Raw genomic sequence first — 27,183 nt, 5'->3', positions numbered from 1 at the left:
TAATCTATTGAATAATTCATTTGATAAAAATGTATCTACTTCTAATAATTTAAGGATTCTTTTGTTTAAGAAAAGTGAGTCCCAGTTATTTCAATTACTTCTAACTGGATTTTTGATGCATATATTTATATCACTTGTACTCCCTTTAAGGTTGGAAAACAGTGTTAATGAGAAACGGTTTGCTCATTTGGCTCTTTCTTTTTACAGCGAAATCAGTATTGATTTCAGTTAATACCTTATTTTTAAGATGTGCATATTGAATGCATAAATATTGCAACAGCACTATTGGTTAAGTCTTGGATTCTACTGAGATCAACTAGATTTCTGACCTAATTTCAGTGAGCTAGAGAGGGTGTTTAAACGTGTGAATTCAAGTTCAGTATTTAAGTGTACTCTTGAGTAACTATTTCTGTAAATCGAGGGTACCTGAGATAGTAGCTGATGGCCTGATTGTTAAGAACACAATAGGGCAGTTGAGGTGTGATCAGGAATTCTGATACCCGATAGGATCTTGAACTCGAGACAGCTCTAGCTGTGATTGCAGTAGTACATTGAATTAAAGGGCACAGTGTATTTTCTGTAGTAACTTCTTTGGCATCAATCATCTTGGAGTAAATACTAAGTGACAAAATCAAAGTACCATCATTAAATAGTATTTGTTGCAGTACTGATTGTCCCATTGAAACCGTAGTTTAATAATCTATACTTTCTGTTACATTGATGCAAGAGAATATATCTGACAACTGTGGTGACTCAAGTGTTTTACCTTGGGAAAACCAGCATTTTTTAGGCTTGGACAAATTTTTTTCCTCTAACTGTCTGGCTTATTACCATTGAATTGTTAAAAGAATTTTTAAGATCTTAATGCACCAGCAATCAACAATTAGAACATCGACTTTCTACAACTTTATACCAAATCTTATTACAACGTGCTTTGGAACTACATGTGTACAATGAAAGGAAGCGGTATTCTTTTTGAGCTTTATTTAGTCTAGGAATAGGGCTTAAAGAATGTTAATTTGTGACTTCAGCCTTGCTCTTCAATGGTAAATGGTTTTGTATTTGAATCCAGCATTTGTTCAAATGTCTGTCTTGTGCTGCTTGTCAAGTTTTGCTTTTTTTTTTTTTTTATTTTGAGTCTTTCCCTCATTTCATGCAGAGTTCTTGTTCACTGTTCTCATGTTTCATAGCCCTTTACATGAAAATGTATACATGTCTTACTTCAAAAGTACTTTTTAACTTATTTTAAATGATGTCTGACCTTAGGTTGTTTTTTATATCATTTCATTCTGTAGATGTCAGTAATCAAATTGGTCATTTACAATGACATCAACATTACTAAGTTAAACATAGCAATAAATAGGCCTAAGTTTCAGCTTCTCTGCTCTGAGTGACCATTATAAAATTTTATTTCCAAGAATAAGATACACTTCTAAATTTATTTTCATAAATGTGGTGTTAGATGTTTCCTGAAGTAGTGATACCCTGTTATAAATCTGCTGTTTATAAATCTTATGAAAGATGTGTTGCTATTCTGCAGTACTGTATTAAGTCTTGTTAGTGTGTTTCAGTTTTTCCTTTTTTTAGTATTGTGTTGACTGGTTTTGAAATGTTTTGAACTAGTAATTAAACTTATATTTTATGATTTTTTTCCTGGCTTTTAGTATTTGAGCCCTGCTATACAGGAGGCATCTTCCTAATTGCATAAGTTCACTAGAGCAAAATGTTTAACTATCATCATATTTAATATTTTGTAATCCATCTGCTACCAAGGAGCTCTAAAAGCTCAAAATTACTCTGTTTGTTTGTTTTTACCTTTTAAAGCAATTTGCTGTACTTTAAGTGGCTTATATGTCAGATCTTTTTTTAAGAAGGCTTTAGAACAGGCTGTTCTGAATGTTACTGTTAGGCAACCTGCAGTTTACACCATCCTGCATAGTTGATATCAACTTAGCAGTTTAATCTAGTTAGTCTATTTTGTTACAGGCAAGCCAATTAGAAATTCTGCAGTACATTCCCAACAGAACTTTTTTTTAAAGCCAACATGCAGTGCGATGTTACAGATATTGAAAGTCTTGCTTTGTGCAGCTCCATCAGAACATCACAAGAATGTCTTTTTCATTGCAAAAGTTTTATTATTCAGCTAACAAGAAATCGTGCATTTACAATGCAGAAAAATGTAGTAGTAGTGTTCTTGAGGTAGCTGTATTTTATGAGGGAGAATCCAACCGTGCAATAGAAAATTTGAACACTGTTCATGTTATTTGTTAATGTGCAGTCAAAGCTGAAACAGGAAGTCCTTAAGTACAGGCTCAGCTATCTTTACAAAATGCCTTCTCTCCAAGCAAACGACGTACCTGCTTGTGACTCTCTCAGCTTCAAATCCTTCCTTTTACTCACAAATAAGTAAAAAATCATGGTAAGTTACAGGCTATTTCATTAGTTTAACACATTCCCCTAGACTAGACTAAGAGGAGAAAACTTAAATGTTAACGGGGCAACGCTTTTATTTTATTTTTTTTTTTTTAACAGTGTAATAGACATTACAAAGCTGGTACAAAAAGCAGACAGTTTTACTTCCTGGCTAGAGCTGTAGTAGCAGATCTTCCAGTCTCTTAATCGTCTCTCTCTAAGAGGAGGCTGAGAGAGCTGGGACTGTTTGGCCTGGAGAAGTGAAGGCTTGGTAGAGGGGGATCTTACCAATGAGTATAAATGCCTGATGGGAGGGTGTAAAGAAGATGGAAGCAGATTTTTCTCAGGGGTGCCTGGTGACAGGACAAGAGGCAGTGGTATTTATTGTAATTATATATATAATATGTAAAAAGCTTTTTCTTCAAATTCAAATGGAATCTTATTTTTTTTTAAATGGTGTGAGGGTGGCTGCCTAAAGGTTTTGGATTCTCCATCTTTGGAAATATTTGAAAACCTGACTGAGCAATGTCCTGAACAGCCTGTTCTAGTTGACTGTCTAGCCCAACTCCCCGCTTAACACAATTTCCACAGTCCTTCCCAACTTCAACCATTTTGTGATTCTATATTTTATCTGCCAGACTGTCTGTTTCTGTGGCTTATTTTATGTATGACATAGACATAGTGATTGCTAGTCCTAAAATTTCATTATTGTAAAGGCCAGAAAAAATGAGTGGAAAAACTGTTCACACTCTGGCTTCTGAAATATCTTAAGAGCTTTGATATTTTTTTTCTTAAAACACTGAGGGGTAAGAATGCATTCATAAAACTGGAGAAACTCTTTATAATGATTTGATTCTGAATTCATGTTAAAAGGTCTTCAGCTGCAAGTATTGCTTAATCGTAGGAACACAAAATGTGTATATGTATGTGTATTTGTAGTAGTAGAGGGTGCTAAGTTTGATTACTACCAAATTCTTAACTTGAAAGTTAGTATTTGTATCTCTGAAAGATTACTGATACAGTTTTAAGTACAGTATCACTGATAACTTCCTGTTTAGAAGCAGCTTTTGTTTCTTGTTATTTTCTGAGGATGCAAGCTAAACTAGTCACAAGCATCAGCTGGTCAATGTATATTTAATTTAAATGTTTCTTAAAACAATCACAATGGCTATGAGTACTTGTAGCTGTGTTTTTATGCCACTGATTTTGCATTATCCTAAAACCACCAAAACTTTACAGTTTGAACTTGTAAAGCTGTTCTTCTCCATGGAAGCACTTGCACTTTTCTGTAATGCAGTCATGGATACAAAAAGGAGAAAGAAGGGAGGTAAAATGGAAAAGAAACACCCTTCTAGTTACCTTCCCTTCCCCCACCTCCCGCCTTCCACTGTGCTGCTGCTGCTGCTGTCTCAAGCACGTGCTTCTATATGGGCAAGTACCAAATCAGGAGTTTAATTTATAGAGTCAGTCTGCAGTAAAATTTTTGGCTGCATTCAATCCAGTTGTACTGATTCTCCAGAAGCAGAATGCAAGTTAGCATGCTGTCCTATACCTGCAGCTATTACAGTGGGGTTCCCAGTCTGGCCATCATGGGAGATAATGGCTGTATTTCTCACCACTAAGAGCTGTGAGCAGAATATTTATGCTATGAATTTAAGTCAGAAAACTGCTACTGTAAAAATAACCAAGAACATTTAGGTCAAATCCACACCATGTTACAAAATGTGAAAATTGATTTACTTTATTTGGACAATGTTCAGCTGAACAAACAGTAATAAATATAAAAATCTGAGCAGTCAGTCTGGCAAGTCTGAGTTCCTCACCAGCTTGTGGGGTCAGTGTTCTTCAATGGATCCAGAGATCTTGCAAACCTTTTGAAACTGCACTGATTCTGTGGGAGCCTCTGTCCATTGCTTAGTCTCAGATACCACTTAGACAAGGAGAACAGCATTAATGCAGCCATCATTTTCTGGATTGTTTGTTACTTGTGCATATTTCCCTAAAGAAAAAATGGAGTTTAACGTAAAAGTCTACAAAAGCTTGAAGTTTGCACATAATAAACTAAATCAGAATTTTCCATATTTGCAAGTTTAATCCACAACTCTGTTTAGAAGTCTAGGAAACTCCTGTTCCAAGTAAATGCATTTTAAAATGCAACTCCAGTTTCTGATGAGCTGGAAATGAGATTTTTAAAATATTTTTCTTCAGGCTGTTTTGTAAGTGTTTCACCTCAAGTTCTCAGTACGTTTTTTAAAAAAAATCAAAAAACCTCCCTAAGTTCTTTTAACAGGGAGGCTGGCTTAGACTGTAGTACAAGTCAGTCTGATCCTGTGGACACACTTCTAGTTAGAAGTTGCACCAAAACCACACTGGTTAATATAAAACATAGCCAAGTGAGTGAAGCCATTTTTATGAACTTCACCTAATTTGATGTTGAAAGTAAGAAGCAAAAGTCCAAGATTAAAACTTGCAACTTGCATTTTTATAGCTGTCTAGTGGTTGCATCTGCTACAGCCCCCAAACTAACATGTAAGAATTGATTAATGCTGACAATCTATAGGATACAGGCTTAAACCTCTGTTGCCTCATGTGCTGTTAAAACTAGTTCTGCAGTACAGCTGGCTTGGCTACTTACCCCAGATGACTTTGCCTCCTTGGGTCACAAGGCCAAGCTCACTCACATTCACCTCAATGACGGTACCTTTAGTAATTACACCCAATGTTGTATACAAAGGAGAAGAAGGATTCTTCTTTACACCAAGGATAGGCAGGCAAAAAGTAGCTTTAAGTTCAGGATGCGTCACATGTGCTTTCTTGAAACGTAAGCCCTGTTGCACAAGGAGTGTTAGAACAAGTTAATATTTACTTCAAGCTCTTGTGATTAATTTAAAATTTCTGGCATTTTATCTTCAACTTCATACATTTTAAGAGAATAGAAATAATGAAAACTTAGAATGTACAATATTATCTATATGCTATAGAATGTTAGACTTGCTAAAATCTGATTGATGACAAGGTGAGATGAAATTCTTTATGTATATTTTCAGGATGCCAATTTTTAATAGTAGTGCAAGAAGAATGCTTGCTACCACAGATGGCTTCTGTCACATGAAGAAATCAGGATCTAATGGTAAAGCATTTTAGTCTTACTGGTTTTCAGACTTTTATTTTTGTAAACCTAAAAAAAATTTTTCACATATTGTATTATTAAACGCTCATCTCTTACAGCATGTGCTATCTAGTGACCTGAAAGTACTCTGCAGAGGAGAATTTACAGCACTGTAACTCTTTGTGTCAGTTAAAAAAAAAAAAAAAACATATATATATGTGTGTGTGTGTGTATATATATATATGTGTGTGTGTGTGTGTATATATATATATATATATATACATATCAAAGGCCTCTGTAAAATAACTATCTTACAGTAATGGAGTATAATCTAACAGGCAACAAATGCTTTTGTCTGCTCCTGAGAAGAAAGAGGAGTAGCTGTCTATAGTAAAACTACACTGTCCTGGGCAGTCTAACTTCTCCTGTGTGCTGCCAGACAGCTGGAGCCTACAAATTGTTCTTGCATCTACATAGGAAAAGGCCAGGCTGGAGGCACAGCACTGTTGCTACCTACTGGCACTGCTGTGCTTCAGGCTGGGTGCTCGTGCTCATCAGCAAACTAGAAAGAGTAGCAGAGAGCCTTGGCCTCTGCAACACACAGAATTGCAGCAGGTTGGGGGAGTGGAGGGTGGGGAAGAAGTCATCAACTTTATATGCTATATCAAAATGCATCCATTAGAGACTGCCCTATGCTAATCTAGGAGCTGGTAGTTTTAACCTCCTCCTGTAATTCAGATGATGTCAATAAGCATAGAGATATTTAAGTGTAGAGAGACGGATATGACTGCAGGCTCCACCGAGGTATTCTTATGTTTAAGAAATCTAAACTTAGAATATTATAAATCAGTAGTTTAACCAAGTGTCATAACCAAGTATCATAAAAACAAAGTCTCCCTGCCATTAGAACTCAGAGCAGCAAGTAAACAGAGTTACTTAAATATTCTTTAAGTCTCAAGAACATTACCATTGGTCGAATGAATCGTTCGTATTTAGGAGGCTTCCTAGTAAAGCCATCTCCAACAAAACAAACTTTTGTAACCATTCTCTTCCAGGCCTTCTTCTTTCTCTTTCCTGTACGGATTACTTTTAAAACTTCTGTTTCTCCTTGTGCACGGACTTTTGGCACAGGAACCTCCCATTTGCCCTGGAGAGGAAGAAGAGAGGGAAAAAAATGCTAGTAGTCTTATATGCACACATGCAGCCTTGGTAAATGAAAGGGGAGAAAGAATAAAGTACAATTTCACTAAAGTTTTATAAACCATACCTCTTATATAACTTGGAGCTTTTCAGTTTAGTTAACAATTAAATTTATGATAAAATAATACATATGTTTAGTTTGTCCTAAATGGCTAAGTGATTTAAGTTTTAGGTTTTGTACAGTATCAATATTTAGATTTTGCTTGCAGGCTGTGAGTCATCTGAGCATCAACAATTCAAAGTGATCATCATCACAAGCAACAGTAAGTATCTGAATTCATTAATACAGTTACTTACAGCCTTTTCCTTTCTCTTCTGTTTGATCATGTTAGACAGAACTTTAGCTCGGGACTGGCCCTCTCTGTCCAAAAGGTATGCTGGTACGGCTCCTTTAGGTGTTTTTTCATCATTCTTTTCCTTTGTATTTCTTTTTTCATGCATTTTAATGCTACAAGAAAAGAAAAACTTTTAAAAAACCCACTCAGTATTGAGAGCAGAAAAAGTACTTTTGTAGATGAGATATGAAACACTATTCTTTCAACTTTAAAGTAAGCTCTGAGTAGGCACAAGTTTAAGAGATGTATTTGTGTAAACACATTAAAGTAGTACACATTTATATTGAGGATTAATGCCAAGTGTGTTTCATGAGAAACTGGTGATTTCATGTAACATAACAATTCTGATAGACTGTACAAGTGCGTGGAAAGTCTGCCAGTTTCTATCAAGACAACTCTCAAAGCCAAGCACTTGGCTTAATACTTGGTTAATAGCCTTCCTCTTTGAAAAAAACAAAATTCTACTATTCTTTTGAGACTTAATGGCAGCACTTAAATTTTGGGTGGTGGTTGTCTCTAAAGGCACTGATGCAGTCGTGATCTGTTACCTAGGAGGCCACCTTCCAAAAAAAAAAAAAAAAAAAAAAAAAGCAGACCCCCACCCCCAAAAAACCCACCTCCTTTTCCCGCCCTGTAATCAAATACCTTACAGATAGCTGAGAAAATAACCTGCTACAGTTGGAAATCAATAAAAACAACACATAATAATAGATACTGAGTTCACTAGCAATCCATGAAAGCTGTAAATATTTTTGATTTCAAGTCCTGAACAGTAAAGAAAGTTCAGAGAAAAATGCTTTTCTCTATCTAAGCTTGATACTGTAATTTAGCCTGGCATTCTGCTTGAATGTACACTGTATGTTACTGTATTTTTTTCCTGTTAACACCGTTAATCGAAGGCATTTTTTATGGTAATACAGTAGTCAAGGTAAAAAAAAAACTCCACAAAAGTGGATTCGCGTTTTTGTGACAAAAATACAATTACCTTTCAGTAGTCGCTGTTGCGAGTTAAAGTGCATCTTAGGGCTTGCTTTCCGTGACAGCCTCCGCGCTCCCCCGTCACGGCGGCCCCCCCCCCCCCCCCCCCCGGGCGGAGCGGGCCCGGTCGGGGCCCAGCGGCGCCGCCTGCTCCCGGCGCCGCGGCGCCACCCGCTTCGCCCGCGGCACCCGGGGAAACGTGGGGCCTCCCCAAGGGCTCCGCGAGCTGCGCCCCAGGGCAGCCCCTACTCACGTCTTCTTCATCTGGATCTTCTCCGCGTGGCGCTGCTTATGGTAGAGCTTGGCCTTCAGCCCTATCATCTTCTTGGCCTTCCTCGAGCGCTCGTGCGCCTCGCGGCCCTCCTTCTTCCTCCTCCTCTCGTGGTAGTCGAGGCGGCGCCCGTGCCGCTTGCGGTGCAGCTCGATGTGCTCGTTCTGCGGCTGGGGGCGAGCGGCGGGCGCCCGTCAGCGGGCAGCGGCCGCCGCCCGGCCCCGGCCCCGCCGCCCGGCCCCGGCCCCGCCGCCCCCCCCGCGCCCCGCCGGGCCCGCGCCCCGCGCCCCTCACCATGGCGCCGGCCCCTCTCGCTCAGCGGCCGCGCCGAGCAGCCGCCCCGCGCCCAGCGGAAAGGGCGGTGCCGCCGAGGAGCGGCCCCGGCTGGGCGCGCTCGCTCCGCGCGCCCTGGTTCCGCCAGCCGGGGCGGCGGCTGCCTGCGCCCGCCGAGGGCTCGGCGCCGCGGGAGCGGGAGCGGGGAAGCGGCGGGCGGAAGGGCCGGGGCGGCCTTTCCGCGCGGCCGCCCCGTTCTGCCGCGGCCGGGCCGGGGCCCGGAACCGGGGCGACGAGCAGGGCGCGCCGGCCGGAGGGGAAAGGCGGCGAATCCCGTTCCGCCGGCGCGGAGCCCGCTGGGAGCGCGGCCGGCGCGGAGCGCCCGGGCCCGTGAGCGCCCCGCAGGCCGCGGCCGCCGGAGCGAGTCCGCCGGCGGCGGCGAGAGGCTCGGCGAGGCGGCCGGGCGGGCGCCGCCGGGCGGGCCGTGGAGCCGCAGGCGCCGGAGCGGCGTCCGCGGGCCCGGCGAGCTCGGCGCAGCTGAAGCGGCAGCTTCCAGCGCGGAGAGCGGCCGCTCGCGCCGCTTTGCTCCGCAGCGGGCCCCGGCGGCGGCGGCGGCGGCGCGGGGCCGGTGCCTCGGCGGCGAGGCGCAAGGTTTCCTCTCCTCGCGGTAGCTAAAGGGCGTCCGAAACGCGCGTTGTTGGACTGCGCCTGCCAGGTGGGTAGCGATTTTGTTTTCAAAATTTTTGCTCTTCAGTGTCATGTCACAGCAGCCTCGGTGATGCTTAAAAATTCGTAGTGCTTAATTTCCACACCCAGTGTCGGAAGGACTGCTTATAGTTTACTAACTTATAATTAGTATTTTAGAGTCCTTTTGAGTGTGAGTATAGAGTGTGCTATTAATTTTTCTGCTTTATTGGTTGTAAGCTTCCTTGAAAAATCTGTTAGTGCGTGTAGGCATACAGTTATACTGCATTTTTAAGGCCTAATACCATTACTTTTATGGGTTTAACACTGATTTAACAATAACCTGAAAAAAATAACTTGACTAACATGAAAAACAATAAGTTTTTTACTGTTTTATATGGAAGTGGTGTAGCTACCTGCTTTCTATCATAAATATTTTGTACAATGGTTTACTTATCTTGGCAGGGAACATCTTCAGACATGGGAGCCACAATGTTGAGGATTACAAGGAATTTTTTGGTGAATGCATTGAAGTCATCAAGTCTGTGCAGTGAGGTAATTTTTTTTTCAAATTTTGATACTCTGAACAAAAACCATACTTTATTTATTCAGAATAGATGTATTTTTTTGCCTTGACTTCAAATTAAAAAGGATATCTAAATAAAATATATAATCTATTTCTTATTACACCCAGGCTTTACGTAAGTCAGAGTGTTGAAACCGTATTTGTAGTGTTCTTGTAAACTTTCTTGGTTATCTGTGTTTTTAATTACTTCTAAGTAATTTTTCACTTTAAATTTATATGATTTTAAAAAATACTTAGGTGTGTTAAGCTGTTGTAGCTATTGACAACTTATATAATCACAGATTTCTGCTAGACTTCACAAATATAATTGGGGCTGGATTTGGGTTAAACCGTGATGCTACTGTCTTCAGGTTTAGCTCAGCTGGTTACAGCGTGGTGCTGCTAATGCCACGGCCGCGGGTTCGGGCCCCCTACGGGCTGTGCTGAGGGTTGGACTAGATGACCTTCAGAGGTCCCTTCCAGCCTTACCATTCTGTGATTCGTGGTCCTGTTTGCAAATAAGGGGTAATTTGAGTTTATGTAAATACCAAACAACAGTTCTGTTCATGCAGATTTTATTTGTATCTGCTTTTCTATAACTGGCAAAAATATATCTGCAAAGTAATCATTTATAATAACAACCTTTTTTCTATGATTTTTTTCCTGTTAAGTGGATGCATTCCTGGAAGAAAAGGATGAGAATCCCAAGAAGTCTGACACAACAGGGCTGTAGTCAGAGAAACTACAGTTCCCTACCAGGTACAAGTTTTAAATTTTCTTGTTTTACTGAATTTAGTTTATGGCTTAATAGTAGTAGCAGTCACTGTAAAGATTAGTAAGAATGCTTCCTGTACTGTGTTTTATTACATTCTTTTAGTATTTTTTTATAGAGTTTGATGTACAAAATACCAAGTAGAAAGTAGATAAAATGTTCAGGGACTTAAAAGATGCCTTCTATATAGCTGTCTTTTTCTCAGTAGACATATGGTATGAAGCCTTTAAGAAATAAAAACCAAAATATATAGATGGATAAGAAGACAGGTCACCTGTGCAGGAACTTCTGCCTGATTGCCTGAAGCATTAATGTGTGATCAGTGATGGATGATAGCCAGCCTGCTGAACAAGGAGGAAAGACAGGAATTTCTGATTAAAGAGAATGAATCTTTAAGTTATCATTAGTGAATCTTCTTTGCACAGTCAGGATTAACAAGAGATAGAGGAAAAAAAGATGCCTAGAAAACAAAATTTTGATTAAAATCGACTTTTATTGCTTTCTGAGTGTCTGCATTGCTGTTCAGTGGAAATCAATTAATAAGACAGTGTTGGAAGTCAGAACCAGTTTTTTTTACAACAATTTTGATGAAGAAGGAGACTGATCATATGTGGGTAACCAACTTCTGTGTTTATGGATTCAACACTGTGCATGTCTTAATCTGCAGTCGTGCATCTGAGGAGATTTCCTCTCCTAAGTTCCTAGAGGCATTGTACTCAATGTTGCTGGAGGGTACTGGTTTTATGTAGTTGTTTATGCGATGTCCTTGCATGCTGTTTGCTGTGCTGAATACCTCAGTGTGTCGCCTGAAGGTTTGTTCCGTACACAGGAAGATAACATGACTTAAACAAGCAGAAGGTCTCAAAAATACTCATGACAGTTACTTTGCTTTTTTTCTCTGGTTTCTAAAATAGTGTTAGTTGGAATTCTTATTGGGAGGTTTTTTTTGGTGAATTTTCAGCCTGCCAGCTTGTTTCTCACAATTGCTTTCTCACAGTTGGGATATTAACCTATAAGATATCTCTGTAATGTTATCTGTGATAAAAAGGATGATTTGAGGATGGTGAAGGAATGTTAGTTTAAATATTGTTGAATTTTGTCTGGCATTATCAAAAATAATTTAAGACGGAAAAACGTGTTAGGAAAGTGAGTAGCTTGAACAGAATTTAAATGGCATATTTAAGTAACTGAATTATAGATTAGTTTCATAAACGTTTAGCTTGGCAATTTATTTTCCAGTTAAATATTGTGAGAGAGAAGAAACATCTTTCAATAAAGTAGGAATTTAAAACTCTTAAGCCATGTTTTCATAACCAAAGTCAGTTTACATCTTCATTCTAAGAAACATGGTATATCTTTAGCTCTTAACAAATTCCAGAAGCTTTTTCTCTGTTATATAATACCTATTTCAGATGAATTTCAGCGTCACAATTGTCTTGAACTATGGTATGTATTTGGTATCACTCCTAGCAGTAGGATATGGCTGTGCTGATGATACTATTTGCTGATTTTGTCCTACTGTTTCTAAATTAGATCTCTTTGAAGAGTTGTTTTTTTTGTTCTTGTGAGACCTGTTGAAAATCCAACACACGTTGTCTACAGAAGTTTCAGAGGTTATAGGGATTAGAGATGGTCATGAATTATGGCTCCATCTGAATCTTTTTTTTTTCTTTCTTTCTTTCCCCAGACAGGCTTTCTAGTGTTCTTAAGTATATTTAATTTTGTTAAAATCTGTTGTTTCTATGTTGAGGTCAGTCTGGCAAAACTTTCTCTTTGTTCCTTTTTTCAAGGCGATGTTAAGTCTCTACGTTCTGTCATTAGCCCTCATATATCCAGGTAAGCAATGCTAACTTATTTTCTCTATGTAACAGACAGTCAAGGTAATTGATTTGGCAAAATGTCACGGGTTATTGCCGAGCACGTTGTCTGTTCTAAATCACAGTTAGCGTTTCCTTACTTCTACCTTTTTGAGGTTTCAGTACAGAGCAATTGTTAATGTGGTTGTCCCAGACTGGTAAAAGGGGAGTCTTCTGTTCATGTCATCAGAATCAGAGTTGCCCTCTTAGAGAGAAGATCAAAATCCACAGCAGTCGCTGAGAGCTGAGTGTCAGGGGAGGCAACCAGAGCACCATGATGGGCAGAGCTGTACTTTGTGTTCCTGAGAGAGCTCAGCCGTGTCAGATGAGGGCCTGAACACCGAGGTCAAGGTGGTGAGGGCCTGAGCTGTCAGAGGAAAGCTGTGGGGATGAAGTTGCCTCGGAAGACTGCCTCGATCCCATAAGCCAGTTAGGCTGGGATTAATGGTGAGGGTGGGGGCTGATCACGGGGCCTTTGCTGATGATGTCCAGAGCCAGTAAAGCAATGTTGTCACTGAGAGGTGAGCTGCTTGGGAGAATGACACTGGGCCGAACAGAATCGGGGCAGCTCCGTGGGGGCTTGGGTGCCAGGTTCGGGGTGCAAAGGGGGGTGTGCACAATGGATGGTTGCAGTCATCGCTGAGACAGGGCAGAGGGCTGAGGGGCTGTTCCTGTACGTGGAGAGGGCAGCTGGGTGCAGAGCGGGCCGAACCGCTGCGGAAGCGAAGTATGGAAGCCTGTTCCGAAAGGCTGTTATCAGTTTAGAGAAAGTCCAACATTTCAATACGATTGTACTTCAGCATCAGAACATAAACTGTATTAGTTATGCAGCAAAGGAAAATCTTACTTATCTGATGTGCTATTGAATATGACTGGTTTGTTCAGACAGCAGCATCACTGAATGAAAAGTTATCGCAGTTAAGGAAATGTTTTTGCTTTATGCAGAATCCGTAACATTGGCATCATGGCCCACATTGATGCAGGGAAAACTACAACAACAGAGAGAATGCTGTATTATTCTGGATATATAAGAACACTTGGAGGTTAGAACTACATTTTGTATACTGGTAGCTTTGAGAGATTTAACTGTAATATGCAATAATACGCAATGTAGTTAGAGACAGCTGTTAGAATATTTTATGTAGAAGCCAGTTGTTTCAAAATTCTACACTATAATGAAAGTATAATGTATAGAGACATTGAGAGACAGCAAATTATTTTTTTTTTTTTTTTGTTAAATTTTGCTCATTGGCTATTCTGGCAAAACTATTTTTCCTGTTTCCTTTTGAAATGTAAAGAAACCAGATTAACAGAAAGTGGCTGTTTATTTTGAAAGCTGTAACACAGGGGAGAATTCCTTGCTAAAACAGCTCTCACAGATCTTCATAAATCCTGTTGGAAGGAGTGAGACTGAAGTGGACTGTAGCATGTAATTATTGTCATGGGGAAAATGATAGAACTTAGTTCCTCTGCAGTCTCTCCAGCCCTTGAAGGAATTCAGTATCAGGATAGACTCAGCATTGAAAGGGTCACTGCAGTCTCCGGTTGCGCTACCTTTTGACCTTTTAAGCTGAACTGCCTGTTATCTCCTGCATATGGCAATGTTAGGAGACGTGGAGCCTGTGGAGTGAACTTGGTGGCCCTACTCATTTGGAAATACGGGACTGCTTCCTTTTTTATTAAGAGGCAAAAGACTCTTATTCAACTTAACTTTAGTTTTAATTTAACTAAATTAACTTTTAATTATTAACTTTTAAAATGTCAGATTCCATACAATAAGTGCAGCTAAGTTTTTTTTTAAACAGTGTAGATTGTTCAGAATTTTCAGTTTTGTTTTAATTTTTAAATTTCTTACAATATTGCATTAATTAAAAAGAACAAAAAAAGTTGTTCGAAGTGTTTCTCTTTATGGAGCATTTCTTTTCAAGAAATGGAGTCTAGGTAAATTGCCTGATAATATCTTTCTCTGAATAAGTGATAGTTTTCATAGCTTGTACATATACAAAAGGGACAGTATTTCCAAATCTCCCCCACCATCTTTATTCCAAGACAGCTTCATCTTTTGAATTAATTATTTATTCAACCGTTTTCCTGATTTTTCTTCACAGATGTTGATGATGGGGATACAGTGACAGACTTCATGGTACAGGAGCGAGAACGGGGTATTACCATTCAGTCCGCTGCTGTTACTTTTGACTGGAAAGACTATAGAATCAATCTGATTGACACCCCAGGTACTGCATTTTAGGAGTGCCCGTGTTATTAGGAGAGAGTAGATGAGGTGAGGTGTCACAGGACGTTAAGTCTTGGCTTTGAAATACAGTGTGATATTTAACTGGTTGATTGGTTGAATTGCTGAAGTAAATAAGCCTATGCTGAGTCCTTTTCACCTTTGACTATTCACTGGTGCCTAAAGCAAGCTTCTTTCTCAGATGTTTCTACACTAATTTGCTTTCAGTTCTGGGACTGCAGTGTAACTGTCCTGTGTATTTCAATGACTGCTGAGCATGTATCTCTGAAAGGGAAGACAGAGGGTTTTTTGGCATGGTGGGAAAAAAAAAAAAGTATGTACATATATAATGACTTACTGATGCTGCCTGTTTGAATTATGACAGTGCAAAATGAAAATTGTTTTTCAGGTCATGTGGACTTTACAGTGGAAGTTGAGCGTTGCTTGAGAGTCCTGGATGGAGCAGTAGCTGTATTTGATGCATCAGCTGGTGTTGAGGTAAAAATAACTGGTAGAATTTCTCATGTCTAGTTACTTAAAGAAGACTGAAATAACAGTGATATAGAGATGTTGCTCTGCATTACTTCAGTTCATGCTTTTAGCAAAATTTGCCTGAGCTCAGAAGCTGAGCATTTAATTTTAAGTCCTATGGGGTACAGAAATTTCCATGGTTGTTTTTTTTCTCCCCCTCCTTATAAATTTAGATTTGGATTAATAGTTCTGGCTAGCTCCACCAGTAAAAAAGAAATGAAATCTGTTCACTACTTATTAACAGATTTCATGTAGAAAATGAATCATTTTCAAACAGGATTTCAGCCTCCCCACTAGTGCGTGTTTAATGCGTCCTTTGGGGCATCTTGCAGAAAAGGTAGAGGCAGGCTGTAATTTGAGTTTGTAAGATGAGATGCTCAAGTAGTTGGAGGAAACTTGCATGCTTTGAAAGCCCAGTGTTCCACAGCACGTCCTTTGCCGTATAGAAAGGATAGGAGAACTGTGGATCAGTGTTAGTTGCATTGTTTAACAAGAAACATGGTATCTCATATTAGGGAGTCCGTTGTTCCAACTGTCAGCACAGATGCTTTTCTTTTGCTTTAGGCCCAAACTCTGACAGTGTGGAGACAAGCAGACAAGCATCAGATACCGCGAATTTGCTTTTTAAACAAGATGGACAAAAACGGAGCAAGGTATTACTTTAATCATTGTTAAAGACCTAATGTGTCTAATCAAATTAAGGTATGTTCTGTTAAGCAGGAAGTGAGCAAATTATGTTAATACTTAGTATGCATATCTTTGTGATAATTATACAGATGCTTATTTTTGTGTAATTGTGGGAGTAATTTTTGCCGTGACTAGGAATGGTAAACTTAGTTGACTGTATTGCTACATTTTAAGTAACTTTTAAAATCTGTTCTTTAATACAGTTTTACATACGCTGTTGAGAGCATCAAACAGAAGTTGAAGACAAAACCTTTGCTTTTACAAGTAAGCTTAGACATTATATGCTGATCTACTTTTCTTTGAATGGATTCCTCTCTTATTGTTTTGTAATTACCTAAATTTCTGTTCTATTTGCAGTTGCCCATAGGGGAAGCCAAGGCCTTCAGAGGACTGGTTGATGTTGTGACTAAGGAACAAATTATTTGGAAATCTATTTCTGGTTTGGATGATGGAAAAAATTTTGAGCAAAAGCCACTGCTGGAGGCTGATGATCCTAACTTGTTCCAAGAACTCCAGGATGCCAGAAATACCTTAATAGAACAAGTAAAGTTCTAAAGTAAATATATTATGTATTTTAAATTATTATTTAGAATTGTAGGAAAAACAGGCTGGAAGGGACCTCTGGAGGTGTCTGGTCCAGTGTCCTGCTCAAAGCAGATCTAATTTTGGAATTAGACCAGGTTGCTCACAGGGCCTTGTCCAGTCAAGTTTTCAAACTCTCCAAGGGTGGAAATCTGGCTGCCTCTCTAGGCAGCAAGTCCAAATGCTTGACCACCCTTGTGGTGAAGGATTATTTCCAACTGGAATTTCCCGTGTTGCAATCTGCGACAGTGCCTCTTTGCCTTCACTTGTGCTACTCTGAAAAGAACCTGGCTTTATTTTTTCTGAAACAGGTCCACCACCAGCTCTTCAGATATTAGAAGACAGCACTTTTATCCTCCCTTAGCCTTCTCTTCTCCAGGCTGGACAAACCTATCCCTCTTGGCCTCTAGCTGAGCTTTGGCATACTGCCTTAGCGGCTTTTCACTGTCTAGTCTTTTATATCCCACAGTTTGTCAATCTCTCTTGTGCTGGGGAACCTATAACCGAACACAGTATTTTACTCTGCGCACAAGTGCCAAGCAGAGGGCATTAATCATTTCCGTCCTCTGTGGGCTATGCTCTTGCTAATACAGCCCGCTATGCAGTTAGCTTTCATCACTGCAAGCAGAGTGCACTTGTCCTCCAGACCCTCTGGTCATCTTCTGCAGAGTTGTTTCCTAGCCAGCTGATCCCCAGTCTGTACCGGTGTATGGATTTGTTCTGTCCCAGGTAGAGGGTTCTGTATTTGTCCTTGTTGAACTAATTTCATATTTTCTTCACTTACTTTGCATTTGTCAAAGACACTTACTGCACACTATAAACCATAATGCACGATGGCAAAACTGGCTGTTTTATGCGCCGTTGGACTCTCTGGCTGCAGAATACATGTGTGAAATAGGAAATGCTCCCCACTTCATAAATAGCAAACTGAAGAATACAAACAGACACTAAATTTAGCGTTCGTTTGGCTAGGATGGCATCTTGTACAACCTTGCATACCAGAATACACTTGAGATGTTCACATGAGCCCTGTCAGATCTGACCCAAGAACTACAGGTAGTCTTTGCCTTTCTGGAGTGGCAGCTAGAGGCTGGGTGGAAGGCTCCAGACTGTTTAAAAGACACTAAATGCTGTGTTACAGGCAGCTAAATGCCATCGAAAACCCTGTTCCAGCTTCATCCAAAAAATCTGTAGGAGAGATGAGAATAGAACAATGTAAATATTTCTTTCACAGATTGCCATACTCTGAAGCTAAGAAAGTGTAACAGAAACCTGATCTAGGACTAGAGTCTTATTGAAATTTGCACAGTTAAGACAGTTTAGAAGCAGTGAAGAATGAAAGAACAATAGAGAGAAGGAATAAATTGCCTGTCCAGAGTGTTTTTCTTCTCTACTCAGCTTGCATTTTAAGATCTTGCACTACTTTGGCTTATTTATATAACAGTATTGCAAGAGTTAGTTTTACTTGAGTGGTTTTAAGCAAATTTCCTCTCCAAGTAAAGAATGCCAAAAGAAAAATCCTTTTTACTTTTGTTACTTGTAAGAATAAGTGTGTAGTAGAGTTTATATTTGAATGTATACTTTGATAACTAAAAATACATGAAGCTTTAAAATTACGATCCCTTGAATGACACAGAAGTGCATAAGCAGAAGATGCTGGATTTCCAGTAGTTTGCTTTGAAACATCAAAGGGGAAGAAATTTGCTTTATATTCCTTAGAGTTCAGAAAAACATGCACACAATCTGTTTTTAAATATTTCCAAGCTTTAATGGGGATGTTATTACTCAGCCTCTTCTATAAAGAAATTTGTTGTCAGACAGAAAGCTACGTAAGAGCAGCATGTTTTTCTTTGGTTTGTGGTCCATTCCTGAAGCAGGAAGGGGTGGCCAAGCAGTGTGATAACTGAGATAACTTGTATTTCTACAATATATTTCTACTATATTTCCCATTCTATTAATTTTTTTTCCTTTTTGGCCAGAAATACTGTAAAATTCAGTAGCTTGAATAGCAGACATTTTGTGCATTTCCTTTTCATTTAACTAAAGGAATGCTTTCCTTTATCTTTCATGTTTTACCTGTTAGCTTAGTAAGACTTCTAATTGCTTATCAATAATTAATTTAATTATTTGTTCACCTGCTGTCACAGCTGCTAGAGGGAGCATAGTGCCTCACTGCAGTGTGTGTGAGGTGGATCTGCAATGGTCAGGGGAATATGTGAGGTGAGGTTTAGAGAGCCGTGCGTTTTGTTTGGTGCCATTGGAAAGCACAGATGGGCTCTTCTCCCTACAGTCCTTAGGCGTGAGGAAAGTAAAATGCCATGAAAGCTTGTCTGGTTTTTTTTTCAGCTGTATCAGTTTGGCTGTATTAGTTATTTACTTCTTGCTTAAACTTTGCGTTGTTTGTAGATTTGAAATACATTCGAAGTCAAACTTTTCAGCACTGTCCCTGTCTTGCTGCAGATTTTATCAGTTTCAGGAGAGGTGCACAAGCGTGCTCTCTCCCACTGACGAGTTTGCCCGATAGCAACTTCATGAAGCAACTTTTTGTGCTTTTTTTCCCCTGTCCTTCCTTTAAATCTTCATTTGCATTATTTTCTGTGTAAAAGTGATTCGCTGAAGGCTCTGCCTTTTTTTTCTTCATTTTTTAGAAATACTCTAAAAGCCTTAGAACCCGAAGTACTGCAAAAGTGTGTCCTAGTTGCCTGTGGTGATCAAGCAGAATGTGGTTAAATTTGATGTATATATTTTATATATATATATCAAATATATGTTATATTTTTATATATATATATGTAAATATATATATAATATATATATTATATAAATTTATTTATATTTTTTATATATATAAATATAACATATATAAAATATATTTATTAAGACACTTTGCTTGCAATAAACTGAGTGGAAGAATGGTAGTATATTTTTGCTGTTAAAAGTAACAAATTCCTTAATGTAAAGGAATACTTACTTTTTTGAAGTAAAAAGGCTAATTAAGTTTTTGAGGCTGCAAAAAGGAATTATAATAGTTGGGTTGAAATTTGAGTTATGGAGTGCATAATCAGTATTTCTTGGTTTGAGTTTATGATCTCTGGTATCTTTAAAGGCTTCATTCCTGCTCCAGTTAGTTAATTCCTAAATAATTAAGATTGGTAACTTATCTGCGAAAGTGCTATATATTAAATAACAAAGTAGAAATATTTTCTTGAAGGTTGCAGATCTGGATGATGAATTTGCTGAACTGGTTCTAGGAGAGTATAGTGAAAATTTTGACTTACTACCAGCTGATAAGGTAAATTTTACCTTTAATTAGAAATATTTTTACTAACTGTCATTCTGAGGAGCAGGGTTGTGTTTTCCTTTGACAAATATGGTTTGGATTTTGCAAATATGCATTTTTTTTCAATCAGTAAAAAGTGTCACACCAGCTTTTGTGGTGATTTTAAAGTACTGTGAACTTAGGAGAAAGTATATTCAAGCTTAATATGAACTTTCATGTGTTAATACGCTAACTATGATTCTTAAATATGCTGAGCCTAATTCTAAAAGCATGGTGCATTTGTTATGGATGTTTTTATTGAAAGTTAGGCTGCCAAAAGAGTTTCAGCAAAGATGAATGGAGCTTTCAGTTAGTGTCAGGCCAATTTGTGTATAAGCTATTGATTCTTGCTAACAAAAATAACATCTGTTTCCCTGTGAACTGACTGGATCTTCAGATGTTGCATATAGAAAATGGTGAGGCAAAAACTTTCTGAATAAAAAGGAATGATAAAGAATAAGAACACAGATCTGCAAAAAATGTGTAGAAATGTGGTATCTTATGTTTTAGCATCTGAGCGTCTGGATTTATGGTTCATCCAGAGCCCTTTAAAGTCAGTGAAAGGAGTTTGGATGAGTGATTGTTGTATTTGAATCACAGTTCTTAACTTTATTGGGATCTGTAATGCTAAATAAATATGGGACTGTGCAGCAAGCATAATCTGAAAATAATTACTTTCTGCAGTTACAGTCTGCTATACGTAGAGTCACGCTATCTCAGAAAGCAGTGCCTGTTCTCTGTGGCAGCGCGTTGAAGAATAAAGGAGTGCAGCCGTTGCTGGATGCTGTTACTGCGTACTTGCCTGCACCTAATGAGCGTTCATATGAGTTTCTGTAAGTATGAGGAGAAAAGGCAGGGGAGAATGGGAGTGGTAGGAAAAAGGAAAAACAAGTAGGAAAAGGTAAAAGGAGAAAAATATTTTTTGTAATTAAAAAGTTGATGTCTTTAAAAAGATTTACTAATTTGGGATATTAAATAGCAGTTAAGGTACATAGAATGAAATATTTGAGTCCTGAGCCTGTTTTGGCCAGTGCTACTGAAATTGTGTGCATTTATCTCCAACTGCCAAACTTGTGGTTCGTAGTTTTAGAGGTTTCTCAGTTTTTAAGCTGAGGACACAAAGCTGGAGTCTAGGGATCATCTGTAGTACTCACTGAGTCACATGACATCTTATTATGCATCTCTTCCTCTGTAGCCAGAGCAGCTTAGATTAATATTTTTGTCTAAATTATGTTTTTTTTAAAATCTCTTTTTATAAATATTACAACTAAGAAACATATAACATCCTAAATAAGTGGAAATTCAGATAAATCTGGATTTGAAGTGAGTTGATCTTACAAGTTTGCTTTTTGTTGTGTTTTTATTTTGCAGAAAGTGGTACAATGATGACCTGTGTGCCTTAGCATTTAAAGTTCTCCATGATAAATGTCGTGGACCACTAGTTTTCATTCGCATTTATTCAGGTTCAGTGAAACCTCAATCAGCTGTATATAATATTAACCGAAGTTGCACGTGAGTAGGAATGAGGTACAGTTTACTGTAGAATTGGAATATCTATTAAAGTAATGAGTAATTCAAGAATTTCATTTGCAGGGAGAGAATGAGCCGGCTGCTCCTGCCTTTTGCTGATCAGCAAATTGAAATACCATCGCTAATGGCTGGCAACATTGCCCTTACTGTTGGGTTAAAACAGGTAATGGAAAAAATTGATCCTAAAAGGAATCACAGACTATCGTGGGGGTTGGAGGGGACCTCTGGAGATCTTCTGGTCCAGTCTCACTGCTCAAGCAAGGTTGTCTAGGGCAGGTTGCTTAGGACCAAGCTTGCAGCTTGTTGCGATACTGTACTTTTCACTTCTATGATATTATGTCTTATGTATGGCGTCCTTTTTTTGTGTTGGTTGTACACTTTATTTGGAGTACATATGCTTCCTCCTAAAATGAAAAATTACAATGCACGGGTGTCAGTGATTTACCTGGGGAGATGCAGTGCTGTTTAGGTGGGAAGGGCCAAAAATTGCAACAACTTTAGTAGGATTCTGATGTGTTTATATTGTGACTCTTACAATACCAATGCAATATAATGCTATGAAGAGACCTCAAATGGCAAGACGAGTGACGTTGCAAATAAGTTACCCAATATCAACAGTAAATACGTTCCATGGTTTCATGGTTCTGTTGGATAGTTTACTAATCCTGTGTTTTAGTGTTTGAACAGAATAGATTTCATTTTAGTTCTTTCTTAAATGTAACCAATTTTGACATGCATAAGGAAATTTTCCTATGCCAATATTGGCTTTCTGTGGCTTTTTATCGTGAGCGATAAGATAGATTAAGTGATAAGATGTGATGAGCTTGATAAAGAAAACGTAGTCTAAAGTTGAGCAAAATTTTTCCTCCTCTTCCAAATCATTTTAATTATTCAAAGAGAGAAGTTAAAGTAGTTATTTATAAATAAGTGGAGTTGAGCACAACTGGCATTGAGGAAGGAAGATGATGAGTTGCTTTTTTCCCTGCTTCATCTCTCTCTCGTGGGTTGCTGGGTGTTGATGTATAGAGTGCCACTGGAGATACCATAGTGTCATCGAAGGCCTCAGCTGCAGCAGCAGCGCGCCGAGCTGGAAGGGACGCTGGTGGAGAGCAGAGGCATACCAGTGAAGCAGAGAGCCTTCTGCTGGCTGGTGTTGAAGTCCCCGAGCCGGTATTCTTTTGTACAATCGAACCACCTTCAATGGCCAAACAACAAGGTACAGCATGCTTGCACACTTGGAATTATGCTGTATCCCGATCCATGCACACCTGCTTGATATCTCTGAGCTGTACAAATTTATTTGTCTGTGATCTAAAAAGGCCCTTATTGGTGTTCTGCACAGATATGATATATCGTACGATTTTTCTGTCTTGAAGAGTACTAGTTCTTCACTTTAAAAGAAGAGATGGAGGCAGTTCACTCGTTTCCTTTCCTTCACTCTTACTGTCATGCTTAGTTTTGCTGCAGTCAGGCTAGAGCGCTGTGCGATCTGCCTCTGACTACAGCCTGGCCTTAAAACCTAGGTGTGCGCTTCAGTCAGCGCTTGCAATTTCCATCTGTGGCATTTATAAACGTGGCGTTTCCTGCCCCTCTGTAGTCAGTGAGCGTTCACCCATGCAGCGTGACTCTGGTCTTGCTGCCTTTCCCAAAATAAGCGTATCAGAGAGTTGGTAAATACTTTGAGAGCTGGAAATACTGTGCACTCCCTGTCTTCACTGCAACAAAGCTGAGCTCGGTTGCACGCTGGGATTTCACTGAGGAAAGGGAGGAAGGACAAACACCGGTATGGGATGATGGAATGGAGCAAGGTAAAACGTGGGTTTGGAGCTATGTGCCTGCAGACTGAGACACTGTATTGTGGGTATTTCCTTTTTTTCAAAAGCTGCAAGGTGAATAAATACAGTTTCAGTTGTGAGTTCATTGTGCTGTAGTTGTTTTTCTACAGCTGTTTCCCTCAGTAGTTAAGTAAGGTGATGGAAAATCAGAAGAACTGACTTCATTTGAACCCGTTTTGTTGTTGAATTCATCTTGAAATCTTCATGCAAATCAGTTAAGAGCCAGCTTAAAATTTTTATTACCTGTAGAAGGGGAGCAATATTTTTCGCTCATTTGATAAAGGACTTACGGGTTCTGTTAGGTCTTTATACAAGTTCAAAATATCACTTAGAAAATGCTGTTGTTAACAATGAAATTATTTTTTTCATAAGTCATTATTTTTAAGTTGGACAGTCATTATTTTAGTTAAAGAGCTCTTTTCTCTAAAATTTACACATAGCTTCCTTGATGTTATTAAATTTTGCTGTTAAAAAAATCAAATCAGTCATGGAAATACTCTACAGCCTGCAGTTAATTTATTGGAGAGAATGAGAAGTTGAAAGTTGCTTGTAATTAGAGTTAATTTTTGTCTGCCAAAATCTGTTTGCTTAGGTTCCCATTCCTTTTGAGAATAAAATTTGACTGTAGGAGGAATGTGAGGTTTAGGCATTGTGCCTAATGAGACAACTGACATTACAAAATGAGCAATTCACATTACTGAAGTCTCATTATGGTGTTTGATATTTATGTATTTATGTATAGACTTGGATAACGCACTGAACTGCCTTCAACGTGAAGATCCAAGTTTAAAAGTGAAGCTAGATCCTGACACAGGACAAGTAAGATAAAAACTTCCATTGCTTACCTTATAATCAATCTTAACTTTAGGACTGTTAAGATCACCCTTCAGTTGGTTCATTCACATGTTGAGACTAAAAATGTATAAAGTTGAGTCTAAAAATGTACAAAGTTATGTGCTCACAGCAAACTAGAATGATGCTGTATTCTGCAGAGTATGTTTTTGACAGCCCTTTTTGAACTTAGGAAAGTTTGAAATATGAAATATTGAAACTAGTACAATATGTCCTTTTCTATAGTGGGCACAGTAGCAATAACTCCCATCTCCCCTGTAAGATGTTTAAGTCAGGAGATCTAAAGCAGACCTGTTTTTGTACCTCTGGGCTCCTTAGAATTTTGAAATAATTTTAGAGGCTATGAAAAGTGTATAGGCAGAGTCCTTGCTTAAACAGTCTGTATTAAAACCTGAGTTTTGTATGTCCCTCCTCCTCTCTTCTAACTAGACTATTCTGTGCGGCATGGGAGAACTGCATATAGAGATTATTCATGACCGAATCAAACGTGAATATGGAATTGAGACTTACTTGGGACCTCTTCAAATAGCATACAGAGAAACTATCCTAAATGCTGCCCAAGCTACAGGTAAGAACAAGTGAATATAAGGAATATTTTCTTCTGGTTTTGTGGCTTGCTTTATTTGAAATGATCTTTAATTGTGCTTAATTACTTCATTTTTTTTTCTGTAGATACATTGGACAAAACAGTAGGAGATAAACGGCAGTTTGTAACTGCAGAGCTAGAGGTGAGGCCGAGGTCGGGGGAGAGAGCAACACCACCACCAGTCATAGAGTATGCTGAAAATGTCATTGAGCTGCTTCCCAAAGAACTTCAAGGAGCAATAGAAAATGGAATCACTAATTCATGCATTCAGGGTAAAGGAAGTGCTGTGACAGCTACATTTTTCTAACTTTTATATAAGAAGTAATTTAAGAGATTTCTTGGAGGAAAGATTCCATGGTAGCTTGAAAACTGAAGGACATTACCTATTAACATTACAAATGTGAGGAAAAAAAAAAAGAATTTCCTTAACTACAAAAATTGCTGAACACTAGTTTTTCCATGCCAGAAATGGAAGTCAGCCTGCTTTCAGTTTTAAGCTTGATTTCTTCTAAGTAACTCAACAACAAGCTTGGTTTTTCTTTTTTCTTTAATCTGGTATAACAGGTAGGACCTTTACTTGATGAGATTGTGTACAGCGCAGTGATGTGATGGAACTGGCTTAGGAGGCCAGCATGTAAATACTGCACTTCTATTAGATACTGATGTTTTTTTCAAATTTTTTCAAATTTGTTAGATCAATGGAAGTAATAATAAAAAGCTTGGCCTAATTGCAAAGTATAGGCTCTCTATAGGACTAAACTGTGCTTTACTTTTGGTTCAAAATAGGATATATTTATTAACTTGTAGCCAAATAACTTACAGTAAAACTAAGACAGTAGATTAAATGATAAATGAGAATTATTCTAGAAGCAGCATGTCCCGTGTCTTCTGTGTTGCTTTATTCAGTTGCAAAGCATCTCTCATCTCTAGCTGTGGAATGAATCTCAATTCTGGTCCTCAAAGCTTGCCTGCGTGCTTTCCCCACAGTCCCTGAAGACCGTTAGAACTGTGCTGTCTCAGGCCTAAAATCCAACCCTCCAAGAGCAGTTAAAAAAGAGATGATCAGGCCATGTGGTCTGTATGAAGAAAGTTGTGTGTTTTAATTTTCTGAGATCTTGTTCCACCCTCCCATCTAGTCTCACAAGAGTTCTTGGTCTAGTTGAGAATCCTGGAGCAGGGAGGTAACCTAGCAGATTACCTGGGGGGGCAGTTCACGCCTCCTAGAGTTGGGTCAACCCTGCGCTTTGGGCAGTGGGTTAATATCTGGCCTTTACTGGGATCACATTGTGTTGACAAGGAAAATGCAGAAGACATCATTCTGTCTACAGCTTAAGCAAAATTTTTCGCAACTTCAAACAAAGTAAATGTTCTTGTTTCAGTAGACATGGTTTAGATACTACTTTGTAATTTTTTTTCTTTTTAAGATTAATTTTTAGGAATAAGGTAAGGATGAATGCACTCAGGAACTTTGGTTCTGAAAAATTTTGGCTCTGTAGTTGGTAGACAGAATAAAGAAGTATGACTCTGCATTCCTTTGTCTCTTGTGGCAAAGCTAGATAAAATTATAGAAGTAAGGAATGAGATAAGTGGTCGTCCCCTTGTGGAGAGGGAAGACAAAGGAGAAGGGCGAGAAGAAAGACAGAAGCTACAAATTAATCCTGAAACTATTTTTTTTTCTATTATAAAAAATATACTATTTTTTTTCTCCCCCCCCAGGACCTTTGCTAGGATTCCCAGTTCAGGATATAGAAGTGACAGTGCAATCACTGACAGTGCATCCTGACACCTCCCATACGATGATATCAGCCTGTGTCTCCCGTTGCATGCAAAAGGTACAACTAAGCTATACATTGTGCTCCTGCATTGTAAAAGAGTCTACTGTTAGAAACAATGTGTATGTCAGGATCTAGTAATTGTTCTTATCCAAAAGTGTAATGCTCTCACTGAGGACTGCATAGTTTTTGGAAGCAGAGAATTTGAGAGTAGTGTTACCTGAAGTGTATAATCTTTTCCTATGTGAATTTGTTCTTAAAAAGGAATCAGCATAACCCTTTCTCTCTCTTTCATGTAGGCTTTGAAAAAAGCCACCATACAAATACTGGAGCCCCTGATGAACTTAGAAATCACAGTGAGTGAAGATCATCTCAGTGCAGCGCTCGCTGACCTTGCACAGCGCAGAGGCAGTATTCAGGAGATCCAGAGTCGTCAAGATAACAGAGTTATAGTTGCTACTATTCCTCTAGCAGAAACAATGGTAGGTGTTTATCTTGTTAATGGTAAATGGCAAAAAAAAAAAAAAAAAAAGCACAGTAAGCATGTAAAAAGTGGTAAAAAAAATAATTAGGCTTTGATTAGCCTTTCCTGTTGTTATGTATGAATAAGTTTAGAATAGATATTTTAAATTGTATTTTAATTGCAGTGAAGGTCTGAAGCAAGCTATCCAGAGGGTACAGGGTGTTAAGGGCTACTTGGTTACTACACTTAAAAATGTAATAGTATTTTGTGCCTAATTCAGGTTGCTAAACTAGCATGTTTTCAATTTTAAGTAAGTAAGTCAGAGAAGTAGTAAAAACTAG

At 38.9% G+C, this 27,183-nt stretch overlaps 2 protein-coding genes across 7 annotated transcripts in view; one reads left to right on the top strand and one right to left on the bottom strand.

The window, feature by feature from the left end:
- Positions 1-4,137: 4,137 nt before the first annotated feature.
- NSA2 (NSA2 ribosome biogenesis factor) lies at positions 4,138-8,708 on the bottom strand. The gene is made up of 6 exons (XM_062599286.1): positions 8,600-8,708; positions 8,288-8,475; positions 7,019-7,169; positions 6,489-6,668; positions 5,048-5,240; positions 4,138-4,411 (listed from the first exon to the last, which is right to left on the bottom strand). The coding sequence occupies exons 1-6, from the start codon at positions 8,600-8,602 to the stop codon at positions 4,344-4,346; spliced, it is 783 nt and encodes a 260-aa protein (XP_062455270.1). The 5' UTR covers positions 8,603-8,708; the 3' UTR covers positions 4,138-4,343.
- Positions 8,709-9,180: 472 nt separating this feature from the next.
- GFM2 (GTP dependent ribosome recycling factor mitochondrial 2) overlaps positions 9,181-27,183 on the top strand; it is a 31,943-nt gene continuing 13,940 nt past the window's right edge. For 5 of the 6 annotated variants that reach the window (XR_009961301.1, XR_009961302.1, XM_062600603.1 and 2 more), the window contains exons 1-20: positions 9,181-9,293; positions 9,728-9,817; positions 10,499-10,586; positions 12,390-12,435; positions 13,401-13,498; positions 14,564-14,689; positions 15,095-15,183; positions 15,781-15,869; positions 16,107-16,167; positions 16,261-16,446; positions 19,697-19,777; positions 20,489-20,637; positions 21,176-21,316; positions 21,398-21,497; positions 22,361-22,550; positions 23,912-23,988; positions 24,451-24,589; positions 24,694-24,879; positions 26,324-26,439; positions 26,679-26,861. Coding sequence is in view for 4 of the 6 variants with exons in the window: in XM_062600603.1 (XP_062456587.1) it covers positions 9,743-9,817; positions 10,499-10,586; positions 12,390-12,435; positions 13,401-13,498; positions 14,564-14,689; positions 15,095-15,183; positions 15,781-15,869; positions 16,107-16,167; positions 16,261-16,446; positions 19,697-19,777; positions 20,489-20,637; positions 21,176-21,316; positions 21,398-21,497; positions 22,361-22,550; positions 23,912-23,988; positions 24,451-24,589; positions 24,694-24,879; positions 26,324-26,439; positions 26,679-26,861 (2,220 nt within the window). In the remaining 2 variants the exon portion in view is untranslated. Of the gene's footprint in view, positions 9,294-9,727; positions 9,818-10,498; positions 10,587-12,389; positions 12,436-13,400; positions 13,499-14,563; positions 14,690-15,094; positions 15,184-15,780; positions 15,870-16,106; positions 16,168-16,260; positions 16,447-19,696; positions 19,778-20,488; positions 20,638-21,175; positions 21,317-21,397; positions 21,498-22,360; positions 22,551-23,911; positions 23,989-24,450; positions 24,590-24,693; positions 24,880-26,323; positions 26,440-26,678; positions 26,862-27,183 lie in introns of those variants that run through there. The other variant, XM_062600606.1, reaches the window with a different exon arrangement.

The sequence above is a fragment of the Rhea pennata genome, chromosome Z (assembly GCF_028389875.1).
Source record: "Rhea pennata isolate bPtePen1 chromosome Z, bPtePen1.pri, whole genome shotgun sequence".
NCBI lineage: Eukaryota > Metazoa > Chordata > Aves > Rheiformes > Rheidae > Rhea > Rhea pennata.
Note: the sequence above shows the minus strand (reverse complement) of the source record. Positions and strands in the feature narration are given on the sequence as shown.